General features: G+C 40.3%; 1 protein-coding gene across 1 annotated transcript in view; it reads right to left on the bottom strand.

The window, feature by feature from the left end:
- Window positions 1-17714, bottom strand: part of LOC104481662 (N-deacetylase and N-sulfotransferase 4) — a 75015-nt gene extending 57301 nt beyond the window's left edge. The window contains exon 1 of the mRNA XM_010122937.2: window positions 16734-17714. Within this exon, the coding sequence (XP_010121239.2) occupies window positions 16734-17714 (981 nt within the window). The remainder of the gene's footprint in view (window positions 1-16733) is intronic.
- Window positions 17715-22040: the final 4326 nt, after the last annotated feature.

Genomic DNA, 22040 nt, shown 5'->3' with positions numbered 1-22040 from the left:
ACAGCCAGCTCTGTCTGCGGATCTATTTTTTATTATAGAGCTATTACTTGTGTCTGTTCAGCATTTCCCTTGAGTAGCTGTCTTAGTGTGAGGTCTGAGAGGATATGTGGGTTTATTTGAAGCAAGAAAAAACCATCTTGTTTTGCGCTCATATGCAATATGTTTATTGCTAACAAAAGAATTAATTTTTCCTTTATGAATGGAATACCCAGTTTATCAGATCAGCTTCTGCTGTTTTGTAACTCTGTCCTAAAGTCAGAAAACTGTCAGGAGTCTAATTGCATTTAATTCAGCGCAGAATGCATCTGTTCCAGTAAAGGTTCAGCTGGTTTTAGCTGACTGAGATGAATGGGGTGATATTGCATCCAATTTATTAGCCCAACTAGCTATTAACATCACTGGAGAGCTCAGAAGGTGGCTTTTGGCGAAGTATTATAGGAGAGATGATGCTGTGGCAGTGACACATATACCCTGGCAGGGAGAGCACCTTGACCAACCGCACGCATGTGGGTGCGCGTATAGAAAGAGCCGTGGCAATTATTCAATCTCTCTTCTTGGAAAAATGTATTCATAGCCAACCATCTAGTACTCGTTAGAAGATCTAACAACCAAAAGCTCAAACGAAGAGCAAGAGGACAGTCTAACAGGGTGAAAAGTATAAATTAAAAATAAAGAGCATTAATAAAAAGCAGGGTTTATGTAGAGCATACCTGCAGCAAAGTGCTAAAACCCTTTTCTGCTGTGCTTTTTGGGCAAGGTAAAAAATGTCTGACATTTCCCATTCAGACATGGGAAAGGGCTGTCTTTTAAATTGTTGTGGAGTATTTCTCGACTGACTTAGAAGTAAGACACCCGTATCACACAGTCTCCTTTTGCATGTACTTCCAGTGATCTAGGAATGCTTTCTGTTTTACAGCAAGCCCACATGGTATTGAATCAATCTGTTAGTTTTATCAGTCCCCTTTTATCCTCAGTGCCTTGCAATTAAACATCTGCCTGCAGTCTGTAATAAGTGTAACTCTGCTAGAACCAGAGTCCCTAAAATTGTGTAGGCTCACAGAAATCTGTGCCAGCGCAACGTTTTGGTTTTTTTGTTGTTAAACAAAAGGATGCCTCGCTGGGAAACTCCTATCACCTGGCTTTTCCTGGAGATGCTGTGGAGGCTTCCATGTTTTTGTCAGTTATTCTGAAAACTGGAGCTTGCAAAATCTTGACGGGTAAGGATGTGCCTTAAAAATCGCTAGGATTAAGTGTTGCTTTTTAATATTTTTGAGATGTTTGATACTTGTCTAGCAGAGCTTAACTTTCTTGACCCTTCTCCGTGATGCTCTCCTGCATTATCTAGAGAGCTCCCTTCAGTGTTTTGATCGTGTTTGTTAACTGGAATTGGAAGTTTCTGTAAAACGAAAAGGGAATTGCAAGGCAAATATTCTTCCTTTACAGCACGCTCATCTCTTTTACCAGAGGTCAGACTCTCTGCCACCCCCGTGTCCTTCAAGTTTAGAATAGAAGGAGATAAAGCCTGTTTTGTCCTTGAGGACAGGTTCAAAATCCCTCCATCCCAGGAAATCCTCCTGCTTACCACTGCTTTGCTTTCTTAGCCTTCACAGCTTGAAGGCAGCATAGTGAGTTGTCTAGAGAAGAAAGCTGGAAGACTGAAAGCAAAATTGCAGTGCCCATGGTAAGTTTCTATTACATTCTTTTGAGCAGAAACATCAAAGGCCAGTGCGTTCTCCAATAAAATCAAGCCAGATCACCAAATGAGGCGGATAAACTTGAAATCAACCATTTTAGACGTTCAAGTATGGTTTTTTTTTTTCCTAAAACTAGGTAACTTTAGGTAAAATGGAGAATAAATCTCTCAAAGAGCCAGAGGAAATGCTTCAGGTCATAGATGTGTGGTTGAAAAGTACCGCTGCACGTTTCCAAAAAGCGGGAAAATTATACGCAGAGCAAAACTGAAGTACTGCCTTTTTTCAGATCACTCCAGATTAGAGACTTGAAAAAACCTCAGACCTGCACCCTTGAGAAACTTAAGTGGTACAATTTAATTGTCAAAAAGTATGAATAAGTCTTTCAGCCCTTCCAGTGACTTGCTAGGAAGGAAACTGGTAACAGGGAGCTCTTCTACCTGGCACCACAACCCAAGGCAAATCCAGGGTCAGCAGATAAATCCAAGCTTTTGCTGGTTGTGAGAGATAAACTTGGATGCTGAGATTGCTGGATGAGTTTCTATGCCCTGTGTTATTTAGGATGTCACACCAAATTATCCCTTGCATAGGTGTTTGCTGTGAGCCAGCCCATCCTAAGCCCCCTGAGTGGGGAGGAGGACCAACTCTCTCACCAGGCTCTGGAGAAGACCCAGAGCAAGGGCCATAGCTGCTTCCTTTCCCCATCAGTGGGAGGTCTGGCAGGGAATGTCAGCTGCCAGAGAGGGGGGAAAAAAAAGGGTTTGGGTTAATTTCCTACGGTCTGATGGAGCTCATCCCTTTCTAGATGTTGCTAAATCATTCTTGACAGGGATAATTTAACCGCAGGGCTTCTAAAACTGCTTCTGACAAACAACTTTTTTTTGGTGTTGGAATGTATTGAGTTTCCCCAAGCCTCCAGCATCTGTGAAGTTATTTCCTGTTAGAGGTCTCTTCAAGCTCCTTGTCCCTGGGTTTCTAAATTACACAGGACAAATGCTGTGCTATGCTGTAAGTACACCAAGTGAGTTATTTGGAAGGGAGAGTAAACATTTCTAACAAGAATTTAATCAGTGTGTTTACTGATGTCTTTTACGGCATGTTTTCTTGGCTACTTGGAGGAGAATGGGAACATAATTTTGAAATTTCTGACCGTTTTCCCTGACTTATCATTTGTATGAGAACACATTCCGGTGATGTATAGAACCTTCCACAGGGAATAGTTTTTGGTGGAAGATTCAGCCTGTGCCCTAGAAGAAGGGTTTGTCTTCCAAGCCTAATAATTTCTGATGACAATAATCGTACAGTGAAAAGCAGTGTTTCTAATGTTTGTGACCCTTTTGTAAGTCTCACAATAGTTGAAATTTTTGGGTATTATTTCTTTTTTTTCTCACATATATGAGAATACCAGCTGTCAATCTTTATGGTGAATGGGTTTTTAGCACTTAGAAACAGTGAAGAAGGCTAAGCTCACCAGCACATGAACTGCTCGCATAGTGTTACCTCAGAAAAAAAAAAGATGCACAGAAAGCGTGTGGGGGGGTGGTGTTTGTTTTGAGTTTTGTTTAAAAAAATATTCCTATTTCAAGTCATCCACATGCATTTTGGTGGCAGGCAGAAAGTGGCATTACTGAGCCAGTTAACTTTTAAATCTAGTTGCTTTTGATCTTAGTCATTATAAGTAATACTTTTTTTTCTAAATATTCCCATTGAAAAGTGTGTAGCTGCTTGTAGGGTAAAGTACGAATCCATGTAACTTAGGGTCATTAAACGGAGAAAAATGTTCAGCAAAGTATCAGACTTTTAATTATAGGTGTTACACTAAATTTTCACTCATTTCTGAAGTGAGAGGTTCTATTACTCTCCTTGCTGCAGGGGAGTGCCATAATTATATTTTATATGGGAACAGCTGTTTAAAAATCACAAATACTGGATTGTTAGGTTTTACTTGGCTAAAGCTCTGCTACTCAAATGGGATTTTTTCACAAGGTGTACATTCAAATTCTGAAAAGAGTTGCAACTTAGTTAAATGGTTTCAAGGGATTTTACTCTAGCCTGGCGAATGCTCAAAGGATGTTCAACCATCATGTCAATGGATGGACTTTGTATTGCCTTTGGAAAATGCCCAGTGCAATACACAGGGGCTTGTGGACCATGTCTCCCAACATAAACCATCACTGTAACAGGAAAAGAGTAATAAACTCCCTTTTCTAAAGACAGTTTCTTTTCCTCTATGGCTTAGTCAGCTGTCAACACATGAGGGAAAAGAAGGGAATTTCTTCTCACCCTTCACAAAATCTACGAAGGAAAGACAAAGAGTTAGTCGAGCGTAGGTAATTCTACATCCAAGTCTCAGCCGAGATCCTGATCTTTGGAAATTTCCAAACCTCCCTTCAGTATCATCCTAAACTCCTGAAATCAATGTGTGCGTATCATCAACTCAAAATATTTCCTTATATTAAGCAAAAAAAGATGACACAGTGTCACTAGTCTGAGGCTTTGCCTTTTGTTGCTGAGCTTAGAAAAGTACCTGGTGCCTGAAGGCGGAGAGTAAATCCCCTCGGGTCTTTAACACCGCGCTGCTCTGTAACACCCACCTTGCAGTATTTACAGCAGTGATGGGTAGCTTTTATTTCCTGATAATGTACTGGCAGCATGTTCCCAGTTACGAGAGAAATAATAGTGAAAGCATATGGGAAACCTTATTCCCTTTCCTAATAACAAATACAGCGGCATTACACTTTATAATGCCGCAGACGTATTTGTTTATGGTGCACATAAATCTTGGGATATGTTACTAGGAAGACACATGCCGAGCTCTTTTTATTAAAGAATTCACATTCTGCAGCTGAATCTATTTTTTTTAAAAAAGAAATGCATTAGTATTAGTAACCATGCAGAGCGTAGCCTGAGCAGTTCACACTTATGCCTGGAGCTCCATTAAAGACTTTGTAAATTAATACGATTATAAAGTATTTAGTCTCTAATTATAGATATGTCTGGATTAATGCTTATTTATCCATATATATTCAATTAATTTCCAAACATTGGTGCTAATTTGCTGAAAAAACGGCAGTAAATATTATTACAAAGGAGGACTTCAGTCTTTATAGCCCTTAGGGATTAAATATTACTGGAAAGTGGAGAAAGCATAGCCCTGATTCAGGGTCCACTTTGATCCTCATCCCTTGAGACTTTCTCCCATGTTCTTCTGCTCTTCACCACACTGCTTTTCCACTGGCACAACGTGCTGCCCATGGCATCTTACAACCCCTTTCCCATCTAGAATTCCTGCCTTTCTTTTCTCCTCGCACATTCACATCAACAAATGAGGCAGAGGTAGTGGATCTGAAGACGTCCCTGCTCCTTGCAGGGAGGGTTGACCTTTAAAGGCCCCTTCCAACCCAAACCATTCTATGATTTTATGTGTTTATGGCCATAGGAGAGAGGAAGAGGCCACAGCTGGGCATCTCTGCGGTGCCTGAGTGCTCCAAAACCCTGAGATCATGGTCAGAGCTGCCCTTGCAGAGAGCATTTTTGAGGCCAAACCCTCTCGATATCAAAATCAATATCAAAACTTCTATTAACTAAAACGACCTTTACCTTGGCTTTATATCAAAGCTATTAATGAGCAGGCTAATGTACAGCCCTACAGACTTCTCAGAAGTTTAAAAACCCAGGGAATTGAAAATTGTACTGGGATTTACTCTTTAAAAACAATTGGACCTCAACCAAAAAAGCACTTGTGCTTTTAAGAATCGGTGACAGTTTTAAGAGCCAATATTTCATGAGTTTGGGAGCAGGCAAGCAAATATAGTCTGCTGTCAGAAATGTGAATTTAAAGACTCTTTTTACAGCTTTTACTTGAAGGTCTGATGTTTTGGGGTGGAAAACACAGGTTCTTGAAGCCCTCTGACTTTGATTCAGTCTGATTCAATCGAGGCAGTTCAAGTATAATATTGAGACAACTTTTAGGAATTGCTTAAATATTGATATTTTGGATTTAATATGTAATGTAAAAGTTACATTAATAATTCTGGCTTTCACATAAAATGAAGAGGCAGTAAAAACCTGAAATATCAATTTCTTGGGATATTCTCTTATTAAAAAAGTCTCTCAGCAGAGTGTGAATTATTTGCATTTTTTAATTTCTGGCAGATGAGCAACTCCAAAGCTACATTTATTTATGATCTTTTGGAATTTTTTTTAATATTCTTCAAACTGCCCACTTTTCCTTCAGCCTGCCAGAGCAGATGAGCTGGCAGAACATCATTTTGTTTAAATCACATTTTGGTGGAACATTCTGCATTTAATAAATCAACATTTTGCCAAGGGAAACTGTTTCGCTGGAGCAGTCCAAGTTGGTTGAATAACAAGAATATAAACTTTATTTTCCCCTGCCTTGCCGCTTTGACATTTTGGAAGGATTTCTCACCCATTTTGTCCAAGGATAAATGCCTAAACAAGTTGGAAGGAAGGAAAACTAAAATTCTAATCACAAATTCTTTGAATTTTACCATACCTTTGTGAGACAGTGTTGGGAAGGAGGTACTAGTTGTGATTTTTAATAAAATAAATGCAGCAATGCCAATTAATTGACTACACTAATTTTTAAAAAAAATCAAACTCTCTCAGATAACTAATTCAGCCTTCTCCAATTAGAAATGTTAAAAATAGCTAGAGAAGCTAGCTGCTTCTGTTTGGGTGCTGTCTAGATGAAAACATGAACAGGAGGTTAAAAGAGTGCTGGCAATATGAAGAAAGAACTAAAATGGAGAAAAAAAAGTAAGGTTTACAGATATTTAGAGAAGCTATCATGGCTTGGTAAATGGCGTTTAGAATTTGTGCTCCTGAAGGAGGGGGGGGAAATTACTCTGGCTTTATTTTGTCAAGAAAACATCTGATCAGAGATTAACACTGAGGTGATGTTTTGCTAATAGAGCTCTTTGGAGTTGGGTGACAGACCTGGGTAAGACAAACTCTGCACTCTAAAAGTCCCTCTAGAAGAAACTCTCAGATTTGAAGGACACCACATTGCATTAGTAGTCTTTCTGTGCCAACCTTAACTGGAAATACAAGAGCTTTTTATCGTATGAGATACTAATCAATGATAAATGCTGGAGTTTTAAATCAGAAAACTTTAATACATGCAATATGTTGCAATAAATCAAATACTAATGAACAAAACCACTATCCAGAAAAATCTGCAGTGTTTTTACTGAAACACTGGTTTGCAGGAAATCATGAATAACTTATCCTTACCCTTCCTTGTTAATTTTGAAAGTGAAATTCTATTAAGGTTAAAAAAAGTTGTGTTTTGTTTTGTTTTTTATCCTGGTATTTCTTCAGATAAACTATTAACTTTTATAAAATTTTCTGTATAAAATGTTGTAACTATTGAAATTATAATTTATTAAATGTAATATTTCCACTACAAATTTAGAAATTTTGTCCACATGAAATGACATGTTTAAATGACTAAATAGTCTAACATTATAACATTTGAGTAAGTAAGTGATAGCAATCAAATTATTTTAATGTAAGTATCGTGGAACTAGCGAGATTTTTTTTGCAATATCATATCAAATTGTAAAAAAAAAAAGAATGTGAAATAAATAGAAATTTAATAAATAAAAAGAAAAAGACACTTATACTGTAAGGTCCTATCCAGATGAATCTCATAAACAGAAACCTTGATTTTAGGACTCCTGCATGTTCTGGCACAGAGAGAAGACTAATTTTAAGGAGAAGTATTACTTTATTAGGACAATGTTTCCAGAATAGAAAGCTGCTGTCAAAATAAAAATGCAATGTGGGACTTCGTCCCTGTGGGTGATGATGCTCTATGGGCAGTAGTCCTCAAATTATTTTTGCTTCTTATTTCTAAGAAAATCTCTGTAGAGATTGTGTGTTTGGCCCATAAGGAACAAAGTTTTGTTCCTCTCACCTCCTGCATTTAGGTAGTAATTGTGTCTCCTGCTTGCGGACATTATCAAATAATTAAGGTTTTATCCATCACTTGCAGCTGGTGCTCTTGGTTTTAAACTGGAGAGTCTTGATTTGTATCTCTACAAGGGACTGGAGAGTGCCATACCAATGGTCACAGGTCAAAAACTGACCATCAGGTCTAAATTGTCAGCATCTAAGGGAAAACCACCATACATCACAGAGTGTTTTGTTACAGCTCGTGCTTTCACAGCAAACCCTGAATGCTTTACACGATTTGATCCTCTTTTGCTTGGCCTGTCACCAGAATGTTATCTGGTGACATAAACCTAAAAGACAGGGTGATTTTCTCATCAACTTTGGTTTCTCTGTGTGTGTGCTTATGATCATTGCGAAAAGACCCAAGAAACTCTCTGATGCGCAGACATCCCCTTCAGCAATGACATAACTTAATCAAACCATCCCAGTTTCAAATGTTCAATGAAATAATTTTTTTTGGTTGTTTATTTATTAAAGCAGCTACACACCAGACCGTATGAAATTTCCTAAATAACATCGTTTCTTGCCAAGTGAATTTCTCCAGATGAATCAATGTGTTTGTATGCAAAGCGCTATTCTCAGACAAACTCTGCCGAAAGCGATATGTGACTCATTCTAACTCTTCCAAGCTATGCATGACTCACGTTGAACAATGGAGTCAGAAGGTCATTTGTTTTTATGTCTCTCTAAAAGTCTTTGGACTTTGTATATGTCCATAGGAGAAGAAAACCCTCATGAAAATTGTCCAGCCCTTTGGGGAAAGCCTAAACTTGTGCGTAGATGAATGCACTGCTCACTGGAAGTGATGGTCACATCCTAGATTTTGACCAAAGCCTTTTTTTTTTTTTCTCTGAAATGAAGTTTAGTTTGAAGGTTATCCTATTATCTCGTATCGTAATCTGCTTATGATTTACCAGTTTTGAATTTTCTCATGCTGGCGTGTGATGTTTACCTTCAGGAATGATAATTAATAGACAGTGTCCATCTACTAGAAAGGAATTTTTCACTTTAGAGAAAGACCAAGCCCAGTGTTTGAGCTGCAGCTCTTACTAGACTCTTGTTCCTGCCCTCTGCCTAAGCTGGAATTTGGGAACTTTTACCTAAAAGCCCTTACAGTATTGAAAGAAGACAAGTGGAGATATGTAACATGAGAAGTAAAAGTATTAATTGAAGGGGTCTATGGCCATGTTAGTAGAAGAGACAAAGAGGATAATAAGATTTAATTTTTGTGAGTGTACACATATAGAGGTGTTTGTATGTATCTTACACAGATAGATATATGTCTGAGAATTGAAACCAGGGCATAGACGGAGATTTGTTTTCACACTACATTATGATACAGAAGTGGCCAGAAAAATCCTAGTTAATTATTGCTAAACAACATAAGTTTCAAAGCTCTTCTCTCTTTGAGATTTTTCTCTATTATCTCGTCCATTTGTCTATCCTTCTTAACTGTTCGCCCTTTTTTCTGAGCATCGCCATTTTCAAATCATTTGAATAATGCTAATGATACCAAATGGAGCTTTTGCTCTGAGTGTTGTTTCTTTTGCTCACGTTTGGATGACAAAGGCATATTTAAAGTTATTCACGTAACACTGCTACTGAAGTAACTGCATTATATACGGCATTCATGGTAATGTGTTTATTGCTGCATCGAGTGCTTTTAAGGCAATAATTATGACTGTTCTTTAAGTCTGCATTGGCTAGCCTTTCCAGAAGGGTATTTGATCATTTCATAGAGTGTTATTTTGCTATGCAGGAAGCATAATTGTTATTATTCCTTTTTAACTAATGTGCGTTTTTTAAAAACTCAGGTTAATGTAGGACTCTTGAGAGGCTGATATAAAGTAGCTATGTTTTTTTGGCTCCTACGGATTCCCTAAATGTTATGAAACCAATTTAAATGAAATGAAATGAAGCTAAATTAAACAGAGTATCATGCATATCCTGGAAATATACTCCAGTATGATACAACCTATGACTTCAGAATTATTTTGGAGAAGGGATTTGGAAATCAGTACAAATCCAGGAAATTAGTGGAAGTGTAGACAAAGGAATGTGTCACAAGACAGCGATGCTGAGCACAGGCTGTGAGACTAGATATTTCTGAATTGGACCAATAACTAAAAAACCTTGCCCTTTCTATATTTTAAAAGGTATTGTGCTGTTTCTTAAGATTTCAGAATTGTTAATCTTTTTCAAAATTGCGTTCTTACAGCTAGTTAAAAAGCTAGAAGAATGAAGTATTATTTTTTCCTGGTTTTTTAAATTAATTTACTTGCTTTGTGAAAGATTAAACTTTTTTTTTTTTTTCTTGGGGAAAAAAACCACTCAGTTTGTGATAATTCTGTGGTGCTTGTACGAACAGTATCAAAATGCACTGCTTGGAGTCTTGTAACTCTGCAGGCAGAAAAAACCAACCAGCGTGTCCTCTGGGACAGAACACTGAGTGAGTTCTCAAACATTGAGGAAAATCTTGCTAAGACCAGAGATATCCTTTAAATGTGCGGGACACATGGAAGGAACATAATTGTCTAAACTAACAAAATTAAAGAGCTAGGAAATTACAGCCACCAGAATTTGTTTTCTGGCAAGGGCGTGTAAAACACTGTCAAGCTTACCATATCTTCAGAGGGAAACCTGGCAGATGAGAGAACCCCAAATCTATTATAATTCAGACAGGGTACTCAGATACACAGTCAATCTGCCACGCCACCAAGGAGAAAATAAATATTTTGCTGATGGCAAAGGAATGGTGTTTTTAACAACAGTACTGAAATTCTGAATGAAAGAACGGGCTTTACTGAAACAAACAAAAAAAAAAAGTATGAAATGTTGTGTGATGTATCTTGACAAAGCACTTGAGCAGGGTTCAACCCTCAAATTACTGCAGAAAGAACTGAGTGATTCCAGAGACCTGAATAAGGGAAATATTGAATGAACTGTCATCTCTGCTGAAGGAAAATGGAGTAGACACTCCCATTTTTTAAAAGATTGTCTGATTATTAATTTTTTTTGTAATGCCTTCTCAGCTGCTTTTGAAATTTATTTTTAAAGTCTTTAAGACCTTCCAAAAGTGGGAACTCCAGAATTTTGCTTCGTTTTGCTCTTTGTTGCTGCTCTCAAGTGATTTAATAGAAGATATAAGGGCACCACAGCCTATAATGACTGTTGCTTGGCTGTTTCCTCTCACTTCCTATGCCCATACATCTTCTGGTTTTAGTTTCTCCCTGTATCGTCCATTGGTGTGGTTACTTTACTGGCAGGAGTTGATTATTATAAAAAGGCTACAGGGATTACTATTGTATCTCAAGTTATCAGCAAGGAAGTTATCACTGTTTGCAGCTTCTGCTGAAAGAAAAAGCCGCAGATGAATGAACAATAAAATAGGATTTGTTTCTGCTGCCCATTTATAGGACCAGGAGTTTCAGATTTTGCTCGAGGGGATTTTGGGGATTGAGACTGAGTACATTTGGAACTAACTGGATGCAGACTGAGGTACTGGGCTGCTGTAACTTCCATCATAATGTTCCCTACAGTTGGGTGTGAGCGTAGGATGGGTAGAAGAGGCTATAGTATCCAGAGAAACTCTTCAGAAACTGAGTTAGAAATCAAAGTATGCATTATAATCCTCCCTGACTCTTAATTCTGGTCTTGACATCTGCTGGCAAATTTCTACAGAAAGCTGGGCATTTTCTGTGACACTAGATGCTAAATTCTGCAAAGGGATACAGAAATGCCTTCTTGTCGGTTGTTAAATAGAGCTTCCTCATCCACGTGCCTGGCTTGGGTCCGTACCACCAACCCCAAACAGCACGAGAGGCAAGGCATCCCGGCAGAACCGGGGCAGGAACAAGCACTGATCTGCAACAGTTAGTTAAATTCCTTCTTTTAAAGGGTGTTTAGACTTTGTGTGGACAGAGAGGAGGGTTTCACTCAGCAGCACGGTGAACTTTATCCATGTCAAAGCCACCTGTGGCTTTGTACCTACTATCATTCTGCCACGCCCGGTGATGTGGCCCAGACATTTCTGATTCTTCCACCTGAAAGCAATTGTCCTTGCAGAAAGATCAGGAAAAAGCATATGCTGGAGAGATTCAGTTATTGAGCTCAGCCTCCTGCTGAGGCAGTACTCTTTAATTTGGAATTATCACAAAAGATGTGACTCCAACATGAATTTTTTCAAGTCTTTAAAATACTAAAATGAGCAAGAAATCATAGCCTTTAAGTGTTCAAAGCATTTTAATGATGGTGAAGGTCAAAGACAAAGCGTAGACTTGTGGAAGTGAGGAGATGTCAGAGACTAATGTAATTCTTATTTGCACTGAAGCTTAGAGTGGAAGAAGGGGGAAGAATGCAGATGGGCTATTTGGTGCTGCAAGGAGAAGGAGGGAATGCAGTCAACAGTAACACAAAGGACGTTCCCAAGCATCGCTCCATCATTTTAGAGTATCTCAGAAAGCACGAGGATGCTCCTGTCCTTATGGCAGCAATTAGAGGGAATACAGAAAAGGGAAGCGTAGCTTTTAGCAAAAGGGGCTTTGTGATATGATGGTGCTGGGATGAGCAATTTCATTTTGATTATCAGCTCCAGCTGGGAGAGTGGGGAAAGAGAGGGAAGCAGGTGGCTCCTGAGAGAGTCCACCTGGAAGAAGGCTGTAGGAGGGAAGCTGTGCTACACTGCAAGCCCAAGAGGCAAGAGGAGGGTAGAAAGGGCTAGGCTAATGCTTTTTAGTTGGTTTTATTTTTTTTATTTATTAAAGAGTAAGAGCCTTAGCTTGTAGTGTGATCTTGCAGGAGTTTTTGAGTTAAAAATAGGAGGTGTGTTTGTGAAAGGTGTTGAAAAAGCCATGGTTGCTGTATTGAGCTCCTCCCAGGTGAGTAGATCTTTTACTAGGTCGTACTATAGCAACACAAAAAAGCAAGACTTTAGCAAGTTATTACTACCTGCTTGGGTAATGCGGCTCTGTGCTCAGCTACAATTAAACTTTGGAGGTAAAAGTTTTCTATTCTTTTTGTATGGCAATCCCAGACATAGCATGACCAGATGTTTCTAGGGTTTTTTTTGTTTTGTTTTTTTTTTTTGCTAAATCACTGATGCTAGTGATCCTGGACTTGTTGTGTGGCTGGGAACCAATACAGTTTGCAAGTACATTAACTCAGTAATTCTACAAATTAACTGATGAGTTCTTGAGTCTTTTGCCTTCTAAAATCAAGCAGTGAGATAATATATTGGCAGGAGGGAAAGGGAGAAATTCATTTGCAGAGACTTGCTAGGCTCAAGATAGATCTCCGCAAAGCTTGGGAAAATGGCTTTCTGTGGCTCCACTGAGTTCCTGTTTAATTACTTAGCCAGATATGACCTTGCACAACTTCTATAATATGAGGGACTAGGAGATTTTATTTTTTTCTGTGGTAAACAGAGCCCGTAATAACTCTGTTCTCTCATCTATGTTTCTCTAGCTGATGCTACCCTTTACATATATATATATCCCTGAAGCACCTAATTGAGAAATGGCTTTGTGAAGGGATAAGAACATTTGAGTCACAGGAAGTAATTACACAGGAACAGTCACTTGTCTCTTTGTATCGTTACATACAAATGCTCTTATCAGAAGACTCATTCCTAGTCGTGTGTCCTTTGGGTCGGCAGTTGTTATACATTTGGTCACTGGAAGGAAATGCCAAAGAGGTTGAACAGGGTGATGTTATTTAGTTGTACTTTTCATACAGTTTAGGAGGTGTGTAACTGTTCATTTGCAATTTTCTTGCACAGACGTGGGATTGAAAGCATTCCCAAGGAACACGGGCATGCATGGCATCTCAGAAGAGCCTAACAGAGTCCGGATAACTCTGCAAAGTAAGCCTACGCTGTTTGCAGTAACAAATGTGAAGAACTGAAGGAACTGGAGAAGTAGTGATGTGGCATAATGCAGTGGATTGTCGAGAAATTGTTTAATTACAAGCACTGCTTTATATGGTTCTCTTGTTTTGGTTTTGAAAGTACAAATAACAAATATTTTCTTTGATATTGGTGATGGTGATGTCTTAAATCTGCATTGCAGGGGACAGGATGAAATGAGTTTTGAGGTGTTATAAATGTGGACTGTGGGGGGTTTTTTGTTTGTATTTTTTGGGGGGTGAGGGCTGTTGCTAAACATATGTGGAATATGCAGCTCAGGAAAGAAAGGAGATGGTCCAAATTTTGCCATGTTCTTGTTGAACAAGATACAGAGCCTGTGCTAATCCCTCTAGCTATCCGCGCCATTCACACTTCCACCTTAGTCATATCCCCACAGGACAAGCCCAGCCTGCCCCTAAATCTCACAATGCCTCCGTGTGTCAGAAGCAGCCTCTTGCCTGCTGTGAAAACACAACCCTCTCAGAGCAGCTGGCCAGAGCTGCTGCTTCAAAATGCCCGGCAATACTTTGACATCACTTAATATCAGCCTCTTAAATATTGTCTCAATTGGCTATTTTTGCTTTTCAAGCAAAGAAGCTGCTCTGTCTTAAGGGGTGAAGGCAGACCCACTGGTTCTTAATTGCCTCCTCCCCCAGGTGACTTGTGAGGTTGTTCTCTAACTGGCTGTAATTATCTCTTACTGTAAGCTAACCTAAGTACACTCTGATTTGGGTGTTACGTTCATTAGCAAGCATCCTGTTTGGAATGTTAATGTGTTCTGGGAATGTCCAGTCTATAAGAACGGACTGATTTGTGTAGCAAGTGTTTGTGAAATACCCTGAGGAACAAGTCTGTACTGGGTAACCGATTTGAAATGAAAGCCATGATGTTAAGGACAGAATATCAATGGATGGTCAAGTTGCAGAGCTGGATTTACGTGTGAACATCATCTAAGAGGGAGATAAACTTTTGGTTGTCCCCAAAAGAGCGCTTGACGGAAAGGTTGATTCTGAGCCTGTGCCTGCAGAAGATTTTTCCGTGTGGTCGGTGTTTGTGGCATGACTTCTTGTTTGAGGTGAAGAGGGGATTAATCCCATGAGTGGCACTATTGGTGGTTTTGTGTTGGGCTTCTAATTTAGCACTGGAGATGTGGGAATAATGAAAGCTTCCCTTCATGCCTTGACTGAAATGTAATCCATAAAAAGAAGACTCACTACAAATACCTTTAAAAAAATTTTTTTTTTCAAAAGAAGTCTGAATCCTAGCAGATGCTTTCTCTTATTTTCAAGACACTCAGCAGCATGGACTACTCTGTTTTCAGATGGGTAAATGTGTGCAGCGTATAAAAGCGATGCTGAATGCTTTTAACAGCTACAGTTCTGCCATCCAGCTCCTGCTCAAGCCTGTGGACCTGGAGTTTCCTGCTCTATCTCCTGTAATGAGCAATGAAGCACGGCTGCTCTGCCAAGCATAGGTAGAAAGGTTTGCCTTGTTATCACTGGATAATAAAGGAGGTGTCTTGGTTTTTTTTTTTCTGCTTGGTGAGATTATTCCAGTCAAAAGTAAGATTTGAATTTCCAAGTGGTTCTGTGTGGACACTCTTCTTATGGTAATAGATGTGGGATAATAGACTTCCTTAGTGGAGCAAACCACATCAGGAAGAGATGCTCTCAAAAATGTGCAGGCGAAAAGCTATTGCTGAAAAACTTGTTCCACAATTGCCTTTTCAGTTAATTTCCTATTGTATACAAGTCTTTTCTCAGAGCATTTTACCATATATTTCCTGAGAGAGAGCACTTGATCGCTGAGCTTTTGCAGTTCTCGGATCTCAAGGCACTTGGAGTGCCTGGTGCTAGAAATCAGCCCTGATTAGCATTCATATGCATGGTTTGGCTAATAGAATCACCCAAACTGTTCTGACATGCAAAATTGTTTTAATTGTATGTGAGACTACTGCTTTCGCTGCTACTTTGATACCTCAGTGATCTAGATGAGAAGGCAGATGACAATAGAAGTTGTAGAAGTAGAAATCAGACTTAAGAAGCAAACCAGAAATCCATGTTTAAAAACAAAAGGCTTGCTTATTGCTCATGAAAGAATTGGGGTATTTACAGGAAAAAAAAAAAACCTTCTAGAATAAAAGCTTGAGAATGTGATGTTACATGCCTAGGAACTTAAATTAATCTCTGAATATGACAATTCCCACACGTGGAAAATTGCAAGGAAATAACTGTCATGGTATTGAGCTCTGCCTATTCTTTCCAAGTTGCACACATCTTTGAAAATTACTCTGAACAAATCTAATGGTGTCCCTGGATACTACAGACTATGAAAATAAGTTTAAAAGGGCCCCCAAAGAATAGTCTGTGGGCTTTTCACCATATCACATGGTTATGTCGTTTGCTAAAGTGTAGGTTATGCTTCCATTCTGTCACTGGTAACTTTAAATGCTTATCTGCTAGTTTGCTAATGAAGATTATCCTGCTGATTCTTTTAAATCAAAATGTGAGTAACTTTTTCAGGCTTTTTTTCCCCCCTTTTGCTCTTTTTGTTTTTCTTAAATATAGTGTTAGTTATGTGAGATTTAAAAAGACAACTCTCTTCTATTGCTCTGTCTACTTTTCAGAAATAGTGAAAGGAAGAATACAGAAAATGCCTGTTTGATATATATGCCACATATATGTGTATGTCTGTATGTGCATAGGGAAAAACAAATTAACGTAGTGTAAAACATCTGTTATCTAAAAAATCACATATCTCAACAGCAAACTTGCTCCAGAAACAGAGATCTTTTTTTTAGTTTAAAGAAAGATTTCTGTTAAATGAGGTACAAAGAGTCCCCTTTGTTACCCAGGTGCTCTGGGTGAAGCCCTTGAGCAGAAGCTCTATAAGCAAGAGGCAGCCAGTACCTTCGCAATAAGCATTGCTGTATGAGGCCATCTCTGTGTGTTGACGTATGTATACATACGTTAATGCATCTCACTATGTAAATAGGCTTTTAAAGTAATCCCAGGTCATGATTTTTTCTGTATTTGCTAGCTCATGTTCAGCCTTCACTAGGAAATGGAGCTTGCCAGCTTTTTCAAGCTTTGCCTCTTTTTAAATACTCATTCTCACATACATGTGTCTGGGATGGTATCCCCCAATTATTGCCTTACCTTCACATCGTTGACGTTCATCCTCGTTCCCTCCTTCCCAACAAAGATGTCATCTATGTCAACCAGAATGTACCTATCCAGGGACAGTGTGAGCTTCTTTCCTGACAGGAAAGAGATGGCGTCGATAAAGATCAGTTTGTGCAACCAGAAGGTCAGGTTGTTTCCAAAAAGGACTCTTTGAATCCCATCATGAAGGCCCAAGTCTTGGATGACGGTTGCGTATAGATCAGCCTTTGGCAATGCCGCCGGGGGTGGTCTGGAGGTCTGCAGTTCGGTTAAAAGCACAGGTTGATAGGTGGAATGGTTAAACTGGAAAACTGTCCAGTCTTCACCGGGCAGCGGACCTTTCTCAACCCTTGGCGTTTTGGTGATGCGCAGCAGGGGAGACTGAGAGTTTACCACACAGTCTCTAAGGGCTACGTTATTGTGAAGGTGTAATGGCAGTCCTTTCAGTTTTGTAGTTGGGGAGCTGTTCTCGTTGGCTTTATGAAAACCAATTATGCTAACACTGTATTCCACACAGTATTTTTCCAGAAGCTCTCTATTCCACGAGTCCATGGATACATACTTTAAAATATTCTCATATATAATAATTGTATATTTTCCTCTTCCATTGTCTGTGAGAGGGGGAATATCCCCCTTAGCTGGTGCGATGACCATGTGGTATTGAAATCTGCTGGACTCCAGGATGGCTATGATGTCTTGCCCCAGCTGGGAGTACTGGCTTTCCACAAACAGGAGGACAGTGGGATCAGTTTTAGATGTATCAATTGGCTTAGCCGTTTTCAGCTCTGTGGACCTGTACGGTAGAAGCTTGAGGTCTTCACACTCCGCTTCTCCAGTGGTTTCCACGAGGGCTGTTTCCTGTTTGTAGCCAGTGTAGAGGTAATAGGCAGAAATGACAATACTTGCCAAGCAGAAGGTTGCCAGGAGAATAACGAGCGTTCTGAAACTTCTGCGGAGCTTCACGATTAGATTCATCTTTTGTAGAACTTCCAACTTCTGTTGGACTTGCTGCTTTTTCGGTTCTCTCTTCCTAAAGCGCCATAGGAATGAGGAGATGCAGAGGTGCTGATTCCCCTCCCGAGACGTTCATGTGACCATTGCAGTGCATTTATGAAGCTGCTGGGGAGGTTACAAAGCTGTCGGAGCGGGAAGTCAAAGGATTCGGAAAGCTACTTTGAAAGAGGTTTCCTCAGAATGCAGCAGCTGCTGATAATCAATGAAGAGGACTCTTAACATTATCTGCAACAAGAAATAAAAGAAGAGTAAATAAAATAAAACCTGTAAAGCAATTAAAAACACACGTTAACAAAGATGGTGATTGATACTGGTAATCTGAGTTAAGAGGGAAGTTTCTGAACAGTTCAAGTAGCACTCAGTGCCACTTGCTTTCTTGATGTATTCAGATGAGCTGCATTAAACAGCTCTCCCTTATTCTTAGGGTATAAAAAGAAAGTTCAAACGTAATTTTTTGAGGACTTACACCTCTTCGTTTATGGGCATTTCTTACCTAAAATGCTTCACTGTTGTTGCAAATGAAAATGACAGAAGATTGTAGGACAAAGTAAATATTTGCTAAATATTGGGCAACATTCCATGTCAAATGCAAACCACGTAAATATTTTGAAAGGGGTAACAAATCATGTGTTGGACTGTGAAACTTAATGAAACTGAAGTGAAAGACATGAGAAGACTTTGAGGAAAGATTTGTAGGTCTCTTCTCTCCCATTTCTATCAGCGGTCAGTACTTTACAGTCTGTTTAAGGAGCATCTGGAATGCTAGAGACGGCGCATGGATTTTCCAAGGCTACTAAAACTGCGGGGTGTTTTATCCTGGTGTTCATCCTCTGCCTCCATCAGGGAGGTGGTACCTAGGATGAAAAGTACCACAAGGGAGTTGTTTGGGTGCTGAGTGGGCACGTAGGTGTGTGCTTTCGGCCATGACACCTCCAGCTAAAGGATTAGAGCTTTGATCTGTCCCTGCTGTGCTGACTGGCTGAAATACGAGGTGCTCTTAAACCTGACTGCCTGGCCAGCTCTGAAGCCCTTGTGCAATTCCTGGTAGTTCTACCTCATACCACAGAACCTCGGAATGGTTTGTGTTGTTTAGTGATGTCTTATGTATGAGAGAAGAAATAAAAAAGAAATCGCGGCTATCACTAGGAAATTAAAACCATCCTGCTAATCGTAAGAGTATTTGTCCCCTTTTGGTGCTTCCTGTGTTCTGCAGTTCTGTCTGCCTGCCAGGATCTCGCTTCTTATTAAACCTCCAATTAAGATTTTTATCGAGAAATAAAGCTGGATCAAGCGAAGCATCCGTGTCCCAGTTTTGGTGACGTTGATGAGTCGCTCGGCTCGACTCGGTGGGTTGATCGGATCGGGAGGATTCCTCTCCGTGGGAAGGGCAGCCTTGCTGCGTGGGTAACCTGCCCGTGAAACAGCTAATTGCAACAAGCCTTAGTTTTCTTAGCATGAGGTAGGCAGCTATCTTGGAAACAATAATTAAAAACCCCTCTTGGATTCTGCAGCCTCTGCATGCTTGCAGCACTAGAGGGCAATATTTTCTTGCTTTTTAGCTGCTGGCACCTGCTGTCACCTCCACTCTCAGAGCAGCCAGCCCTGCCTGCAGGCAGGCTCTTTCCAGGAGGGCCTCAGAAATCCTTAGGGCAGGTAAAACACCTTAATTAAGACTCTTATTTTTTAAAAAAAATAAATTAAAAAACAAGACTTCTGCTCTAAGACGTCTGCCACTAAATTGCACTGAATACTTAGACTCAGCCCACACCTGTAGCACAAGGGGATAGCACGCAAGGAGACCTAAAATTGCACTTCCCCCCCCCCCCCCCCCCCCCGCCATTATTTTGTCCAGTATCTCCCAGATACCGGTATTGCAAACAGTCAAAATAATACACTTAATGAGCCAGGTTTTTGCTGCTACTGTTACTTGTGTTACTAAAATATGAGAAGCCCTTGCCTTTATCTTAGCCAAAACAAAAATGTGGTCTTCATCCCAAATTATTTAATTCAAATAACATTAGTCAAATCTCTTCCAGTTAAAATATTAGTAATTAGATTTAATGTCAACCAGTGCATCTGTTGTATGCAAATGCTGTAAGAAGTGCAAGTATTCTCCTTTATCTGGATCTCTAAATATTCGAATTGATAAGGAATTTAAAGTTGCATATGGAAACCTAGCATTGGAGCAGATCTTCTTTTTAGTTTGCACATTGTGTTTGAACTGCTCTGTTGAACTGATTATACTGTTCAGTTAAAAAAAAAAAGTGTTAAGTAATTAAAGTTTATGAAAATAAATCAGCTATATTAGCCATTAGTGGGACATTTTCCAAAGCATAATTTGAAGTTAAGTGCCATTTGTGCCTTTGAAACTCTCACACTTAAAGTTCAACAGCTTTATATTCGCTCAGAAATTCAAATATATTTGGAGCCTTTCTGTGCTATATTAATTTGAAAAACATGAAAACAGACCATATTTCATAATTAGCGTTACTAATGTAGTTTCATTTTAGAAACTGGTGTTTGAGGTCGTGATCAGCATTCATTGACTCTTTAGGGGTAAAGCTCAAATCTTGGGTGCGTTTGATCAAGGAATTGAGGCTGCATCCATCCAGAGTTGGTCCTTCAGCAGATTTTCAGCCTTGTGTTCAGCTGACTGCCTAGACGTGAGGCCCTTCCTCAGAAAGAGCGGAACTCTGCGATATAACTCTGTTGTGATGCCATAGCTGTCTGCAGGAACTGTAATATTTAATTCAGGCAGCTAAAGAAAATCAGACGTTGAAAATAATCGCTGCCTCCTTGCTAAGTAATACTTCCTGCTTCCCCATAAAAATGCATTTGATTGATGATTAAAGCATACTGACTTTGAAAATGATTGATTAGGAGATTAGGACTCAACTATTTAAAACCGATACCACAATGGTGAAGAGTAACAGCCTCTTATTAATACCATGTGTTTACATTGCATCAGGAATTAAAGCCTGTTTTCTCATGGTCCGGCTCCTATAAGCCGACCTTCTCACAGGGCTTAGTGATTTAAAGGGCATCTTGATCAAATTAGGTACAACTAATCAGTGGGGGGTTGTAATTGGGACCAAGCTATGCAGTTTTATCACTCACACTCACTCCCACCACCCTCTGAGGGAACGGGGGAGAGATGATATAACAAAAAGCTCAAGGTTTGAGATAAGGACAGGGAGAGATCACTCAAGTTACTGTTAGGGGTAAAATAGGCTCAACTTGAGGAAAACTATTTCAATTTATCAATTATAAAGCCAAAGCAGGATACTGAGAGGTGGGGAAAAAAACAGCTTCCCCAACCTCACCCTTCCCCTCTCCCTGGGCTTAACTTAATTCCAAATTATCTCTACCTTCTTCCCCCCGAGCAGCAGAGGAGGGGAATGGGGGTTCTTTTCCACAGGATGCAATCCTTCAGGAACCGGCTGCCCCAGTGCGGGCCCTCCGCAGGCCACAGCCTCCTTCGGGCATCTGCCTGCCCCGGCGTGGGGGCCTCCCTGGGCTGCAGGGGCACAGGCGGCCTCACCACGGGCTGCAGGGGAATCTTGTCAGGAGCAATTTTACTTTTCCCCCTCCTTCTTCACTGACCTTGGCTTTTGCAGCCGTTCCTCTCACCAGAAATTCTTCACAACTGGTTCAGGCAGATGCCTCTCAGGTTCTCTTCCCATCTCCTCTGCTCTCCACTTCTCTCAGCCGGGCCGGGCTGAGTTGGGCCGAGTCGGCCGCGTGGCGGGAGGCCAGAAGGCGAGGCCCGCGAGGCCCCCGCTTTCCGCTCTCTGCCCCCTGCTTCTGCTTCTTCACTTGATTATTTTTTTTTTTTTTATTTTCCCTTTCTCAAATACATTATCACAGAGGTGTTATCACTGCCAGCAATTGGCTTGGCCCTGGGCAGCGGCAGGTCTGACCTAGACCTGGCCGAGTCCGCCGGACAAAGGGGAAACTTCTAGAAGCTTCTCAGAGAAGCTGCCACTGTAGCCCCACGCTGCACAAAACCAGCACAGGGTGGAATACAGACATTGCAGAAGGGTGTTGCATATTGCAAAGGTAGCTGTCGATTGCTACTGAGGGATAGTGGAAATAAGTAAACAGGGAAAAACTCCATTAAGAGTGAGAGTGGCCGCCTTCCATCGCCCATCAGGAGAAAGAGGTGCAGGAGGCCGGCGGTGAGTAGTCGGTGCTCAGGCCGCCAGCCTGACCGACGGGCAGGGCAAGCGTTGCCTCGCAGGGCCATTCTAAGCTCTTCTTTCCATACCTCTCCTTGCAGGTAGGCTG

The sequence above is a fragment of the Chlamydotis macqueenii genome, chromosome 4 (assembly GCF_036417535.1).
Source record: "Chlamydotis macqueenii isolate bChlMac1 chromosome 4, bChlMac1.mat, whole genome shotgun sequence".
Classification (NCBI taxonomy): Eukaryota; Metazoa; Chordata; class Aves; order Otidiformes; family Otididae; genus Chlamydotis; species Chlamydotis macqueenii.
This window is presented reverse-complemented; position numbering and strand designations above follow the sequence as displayed.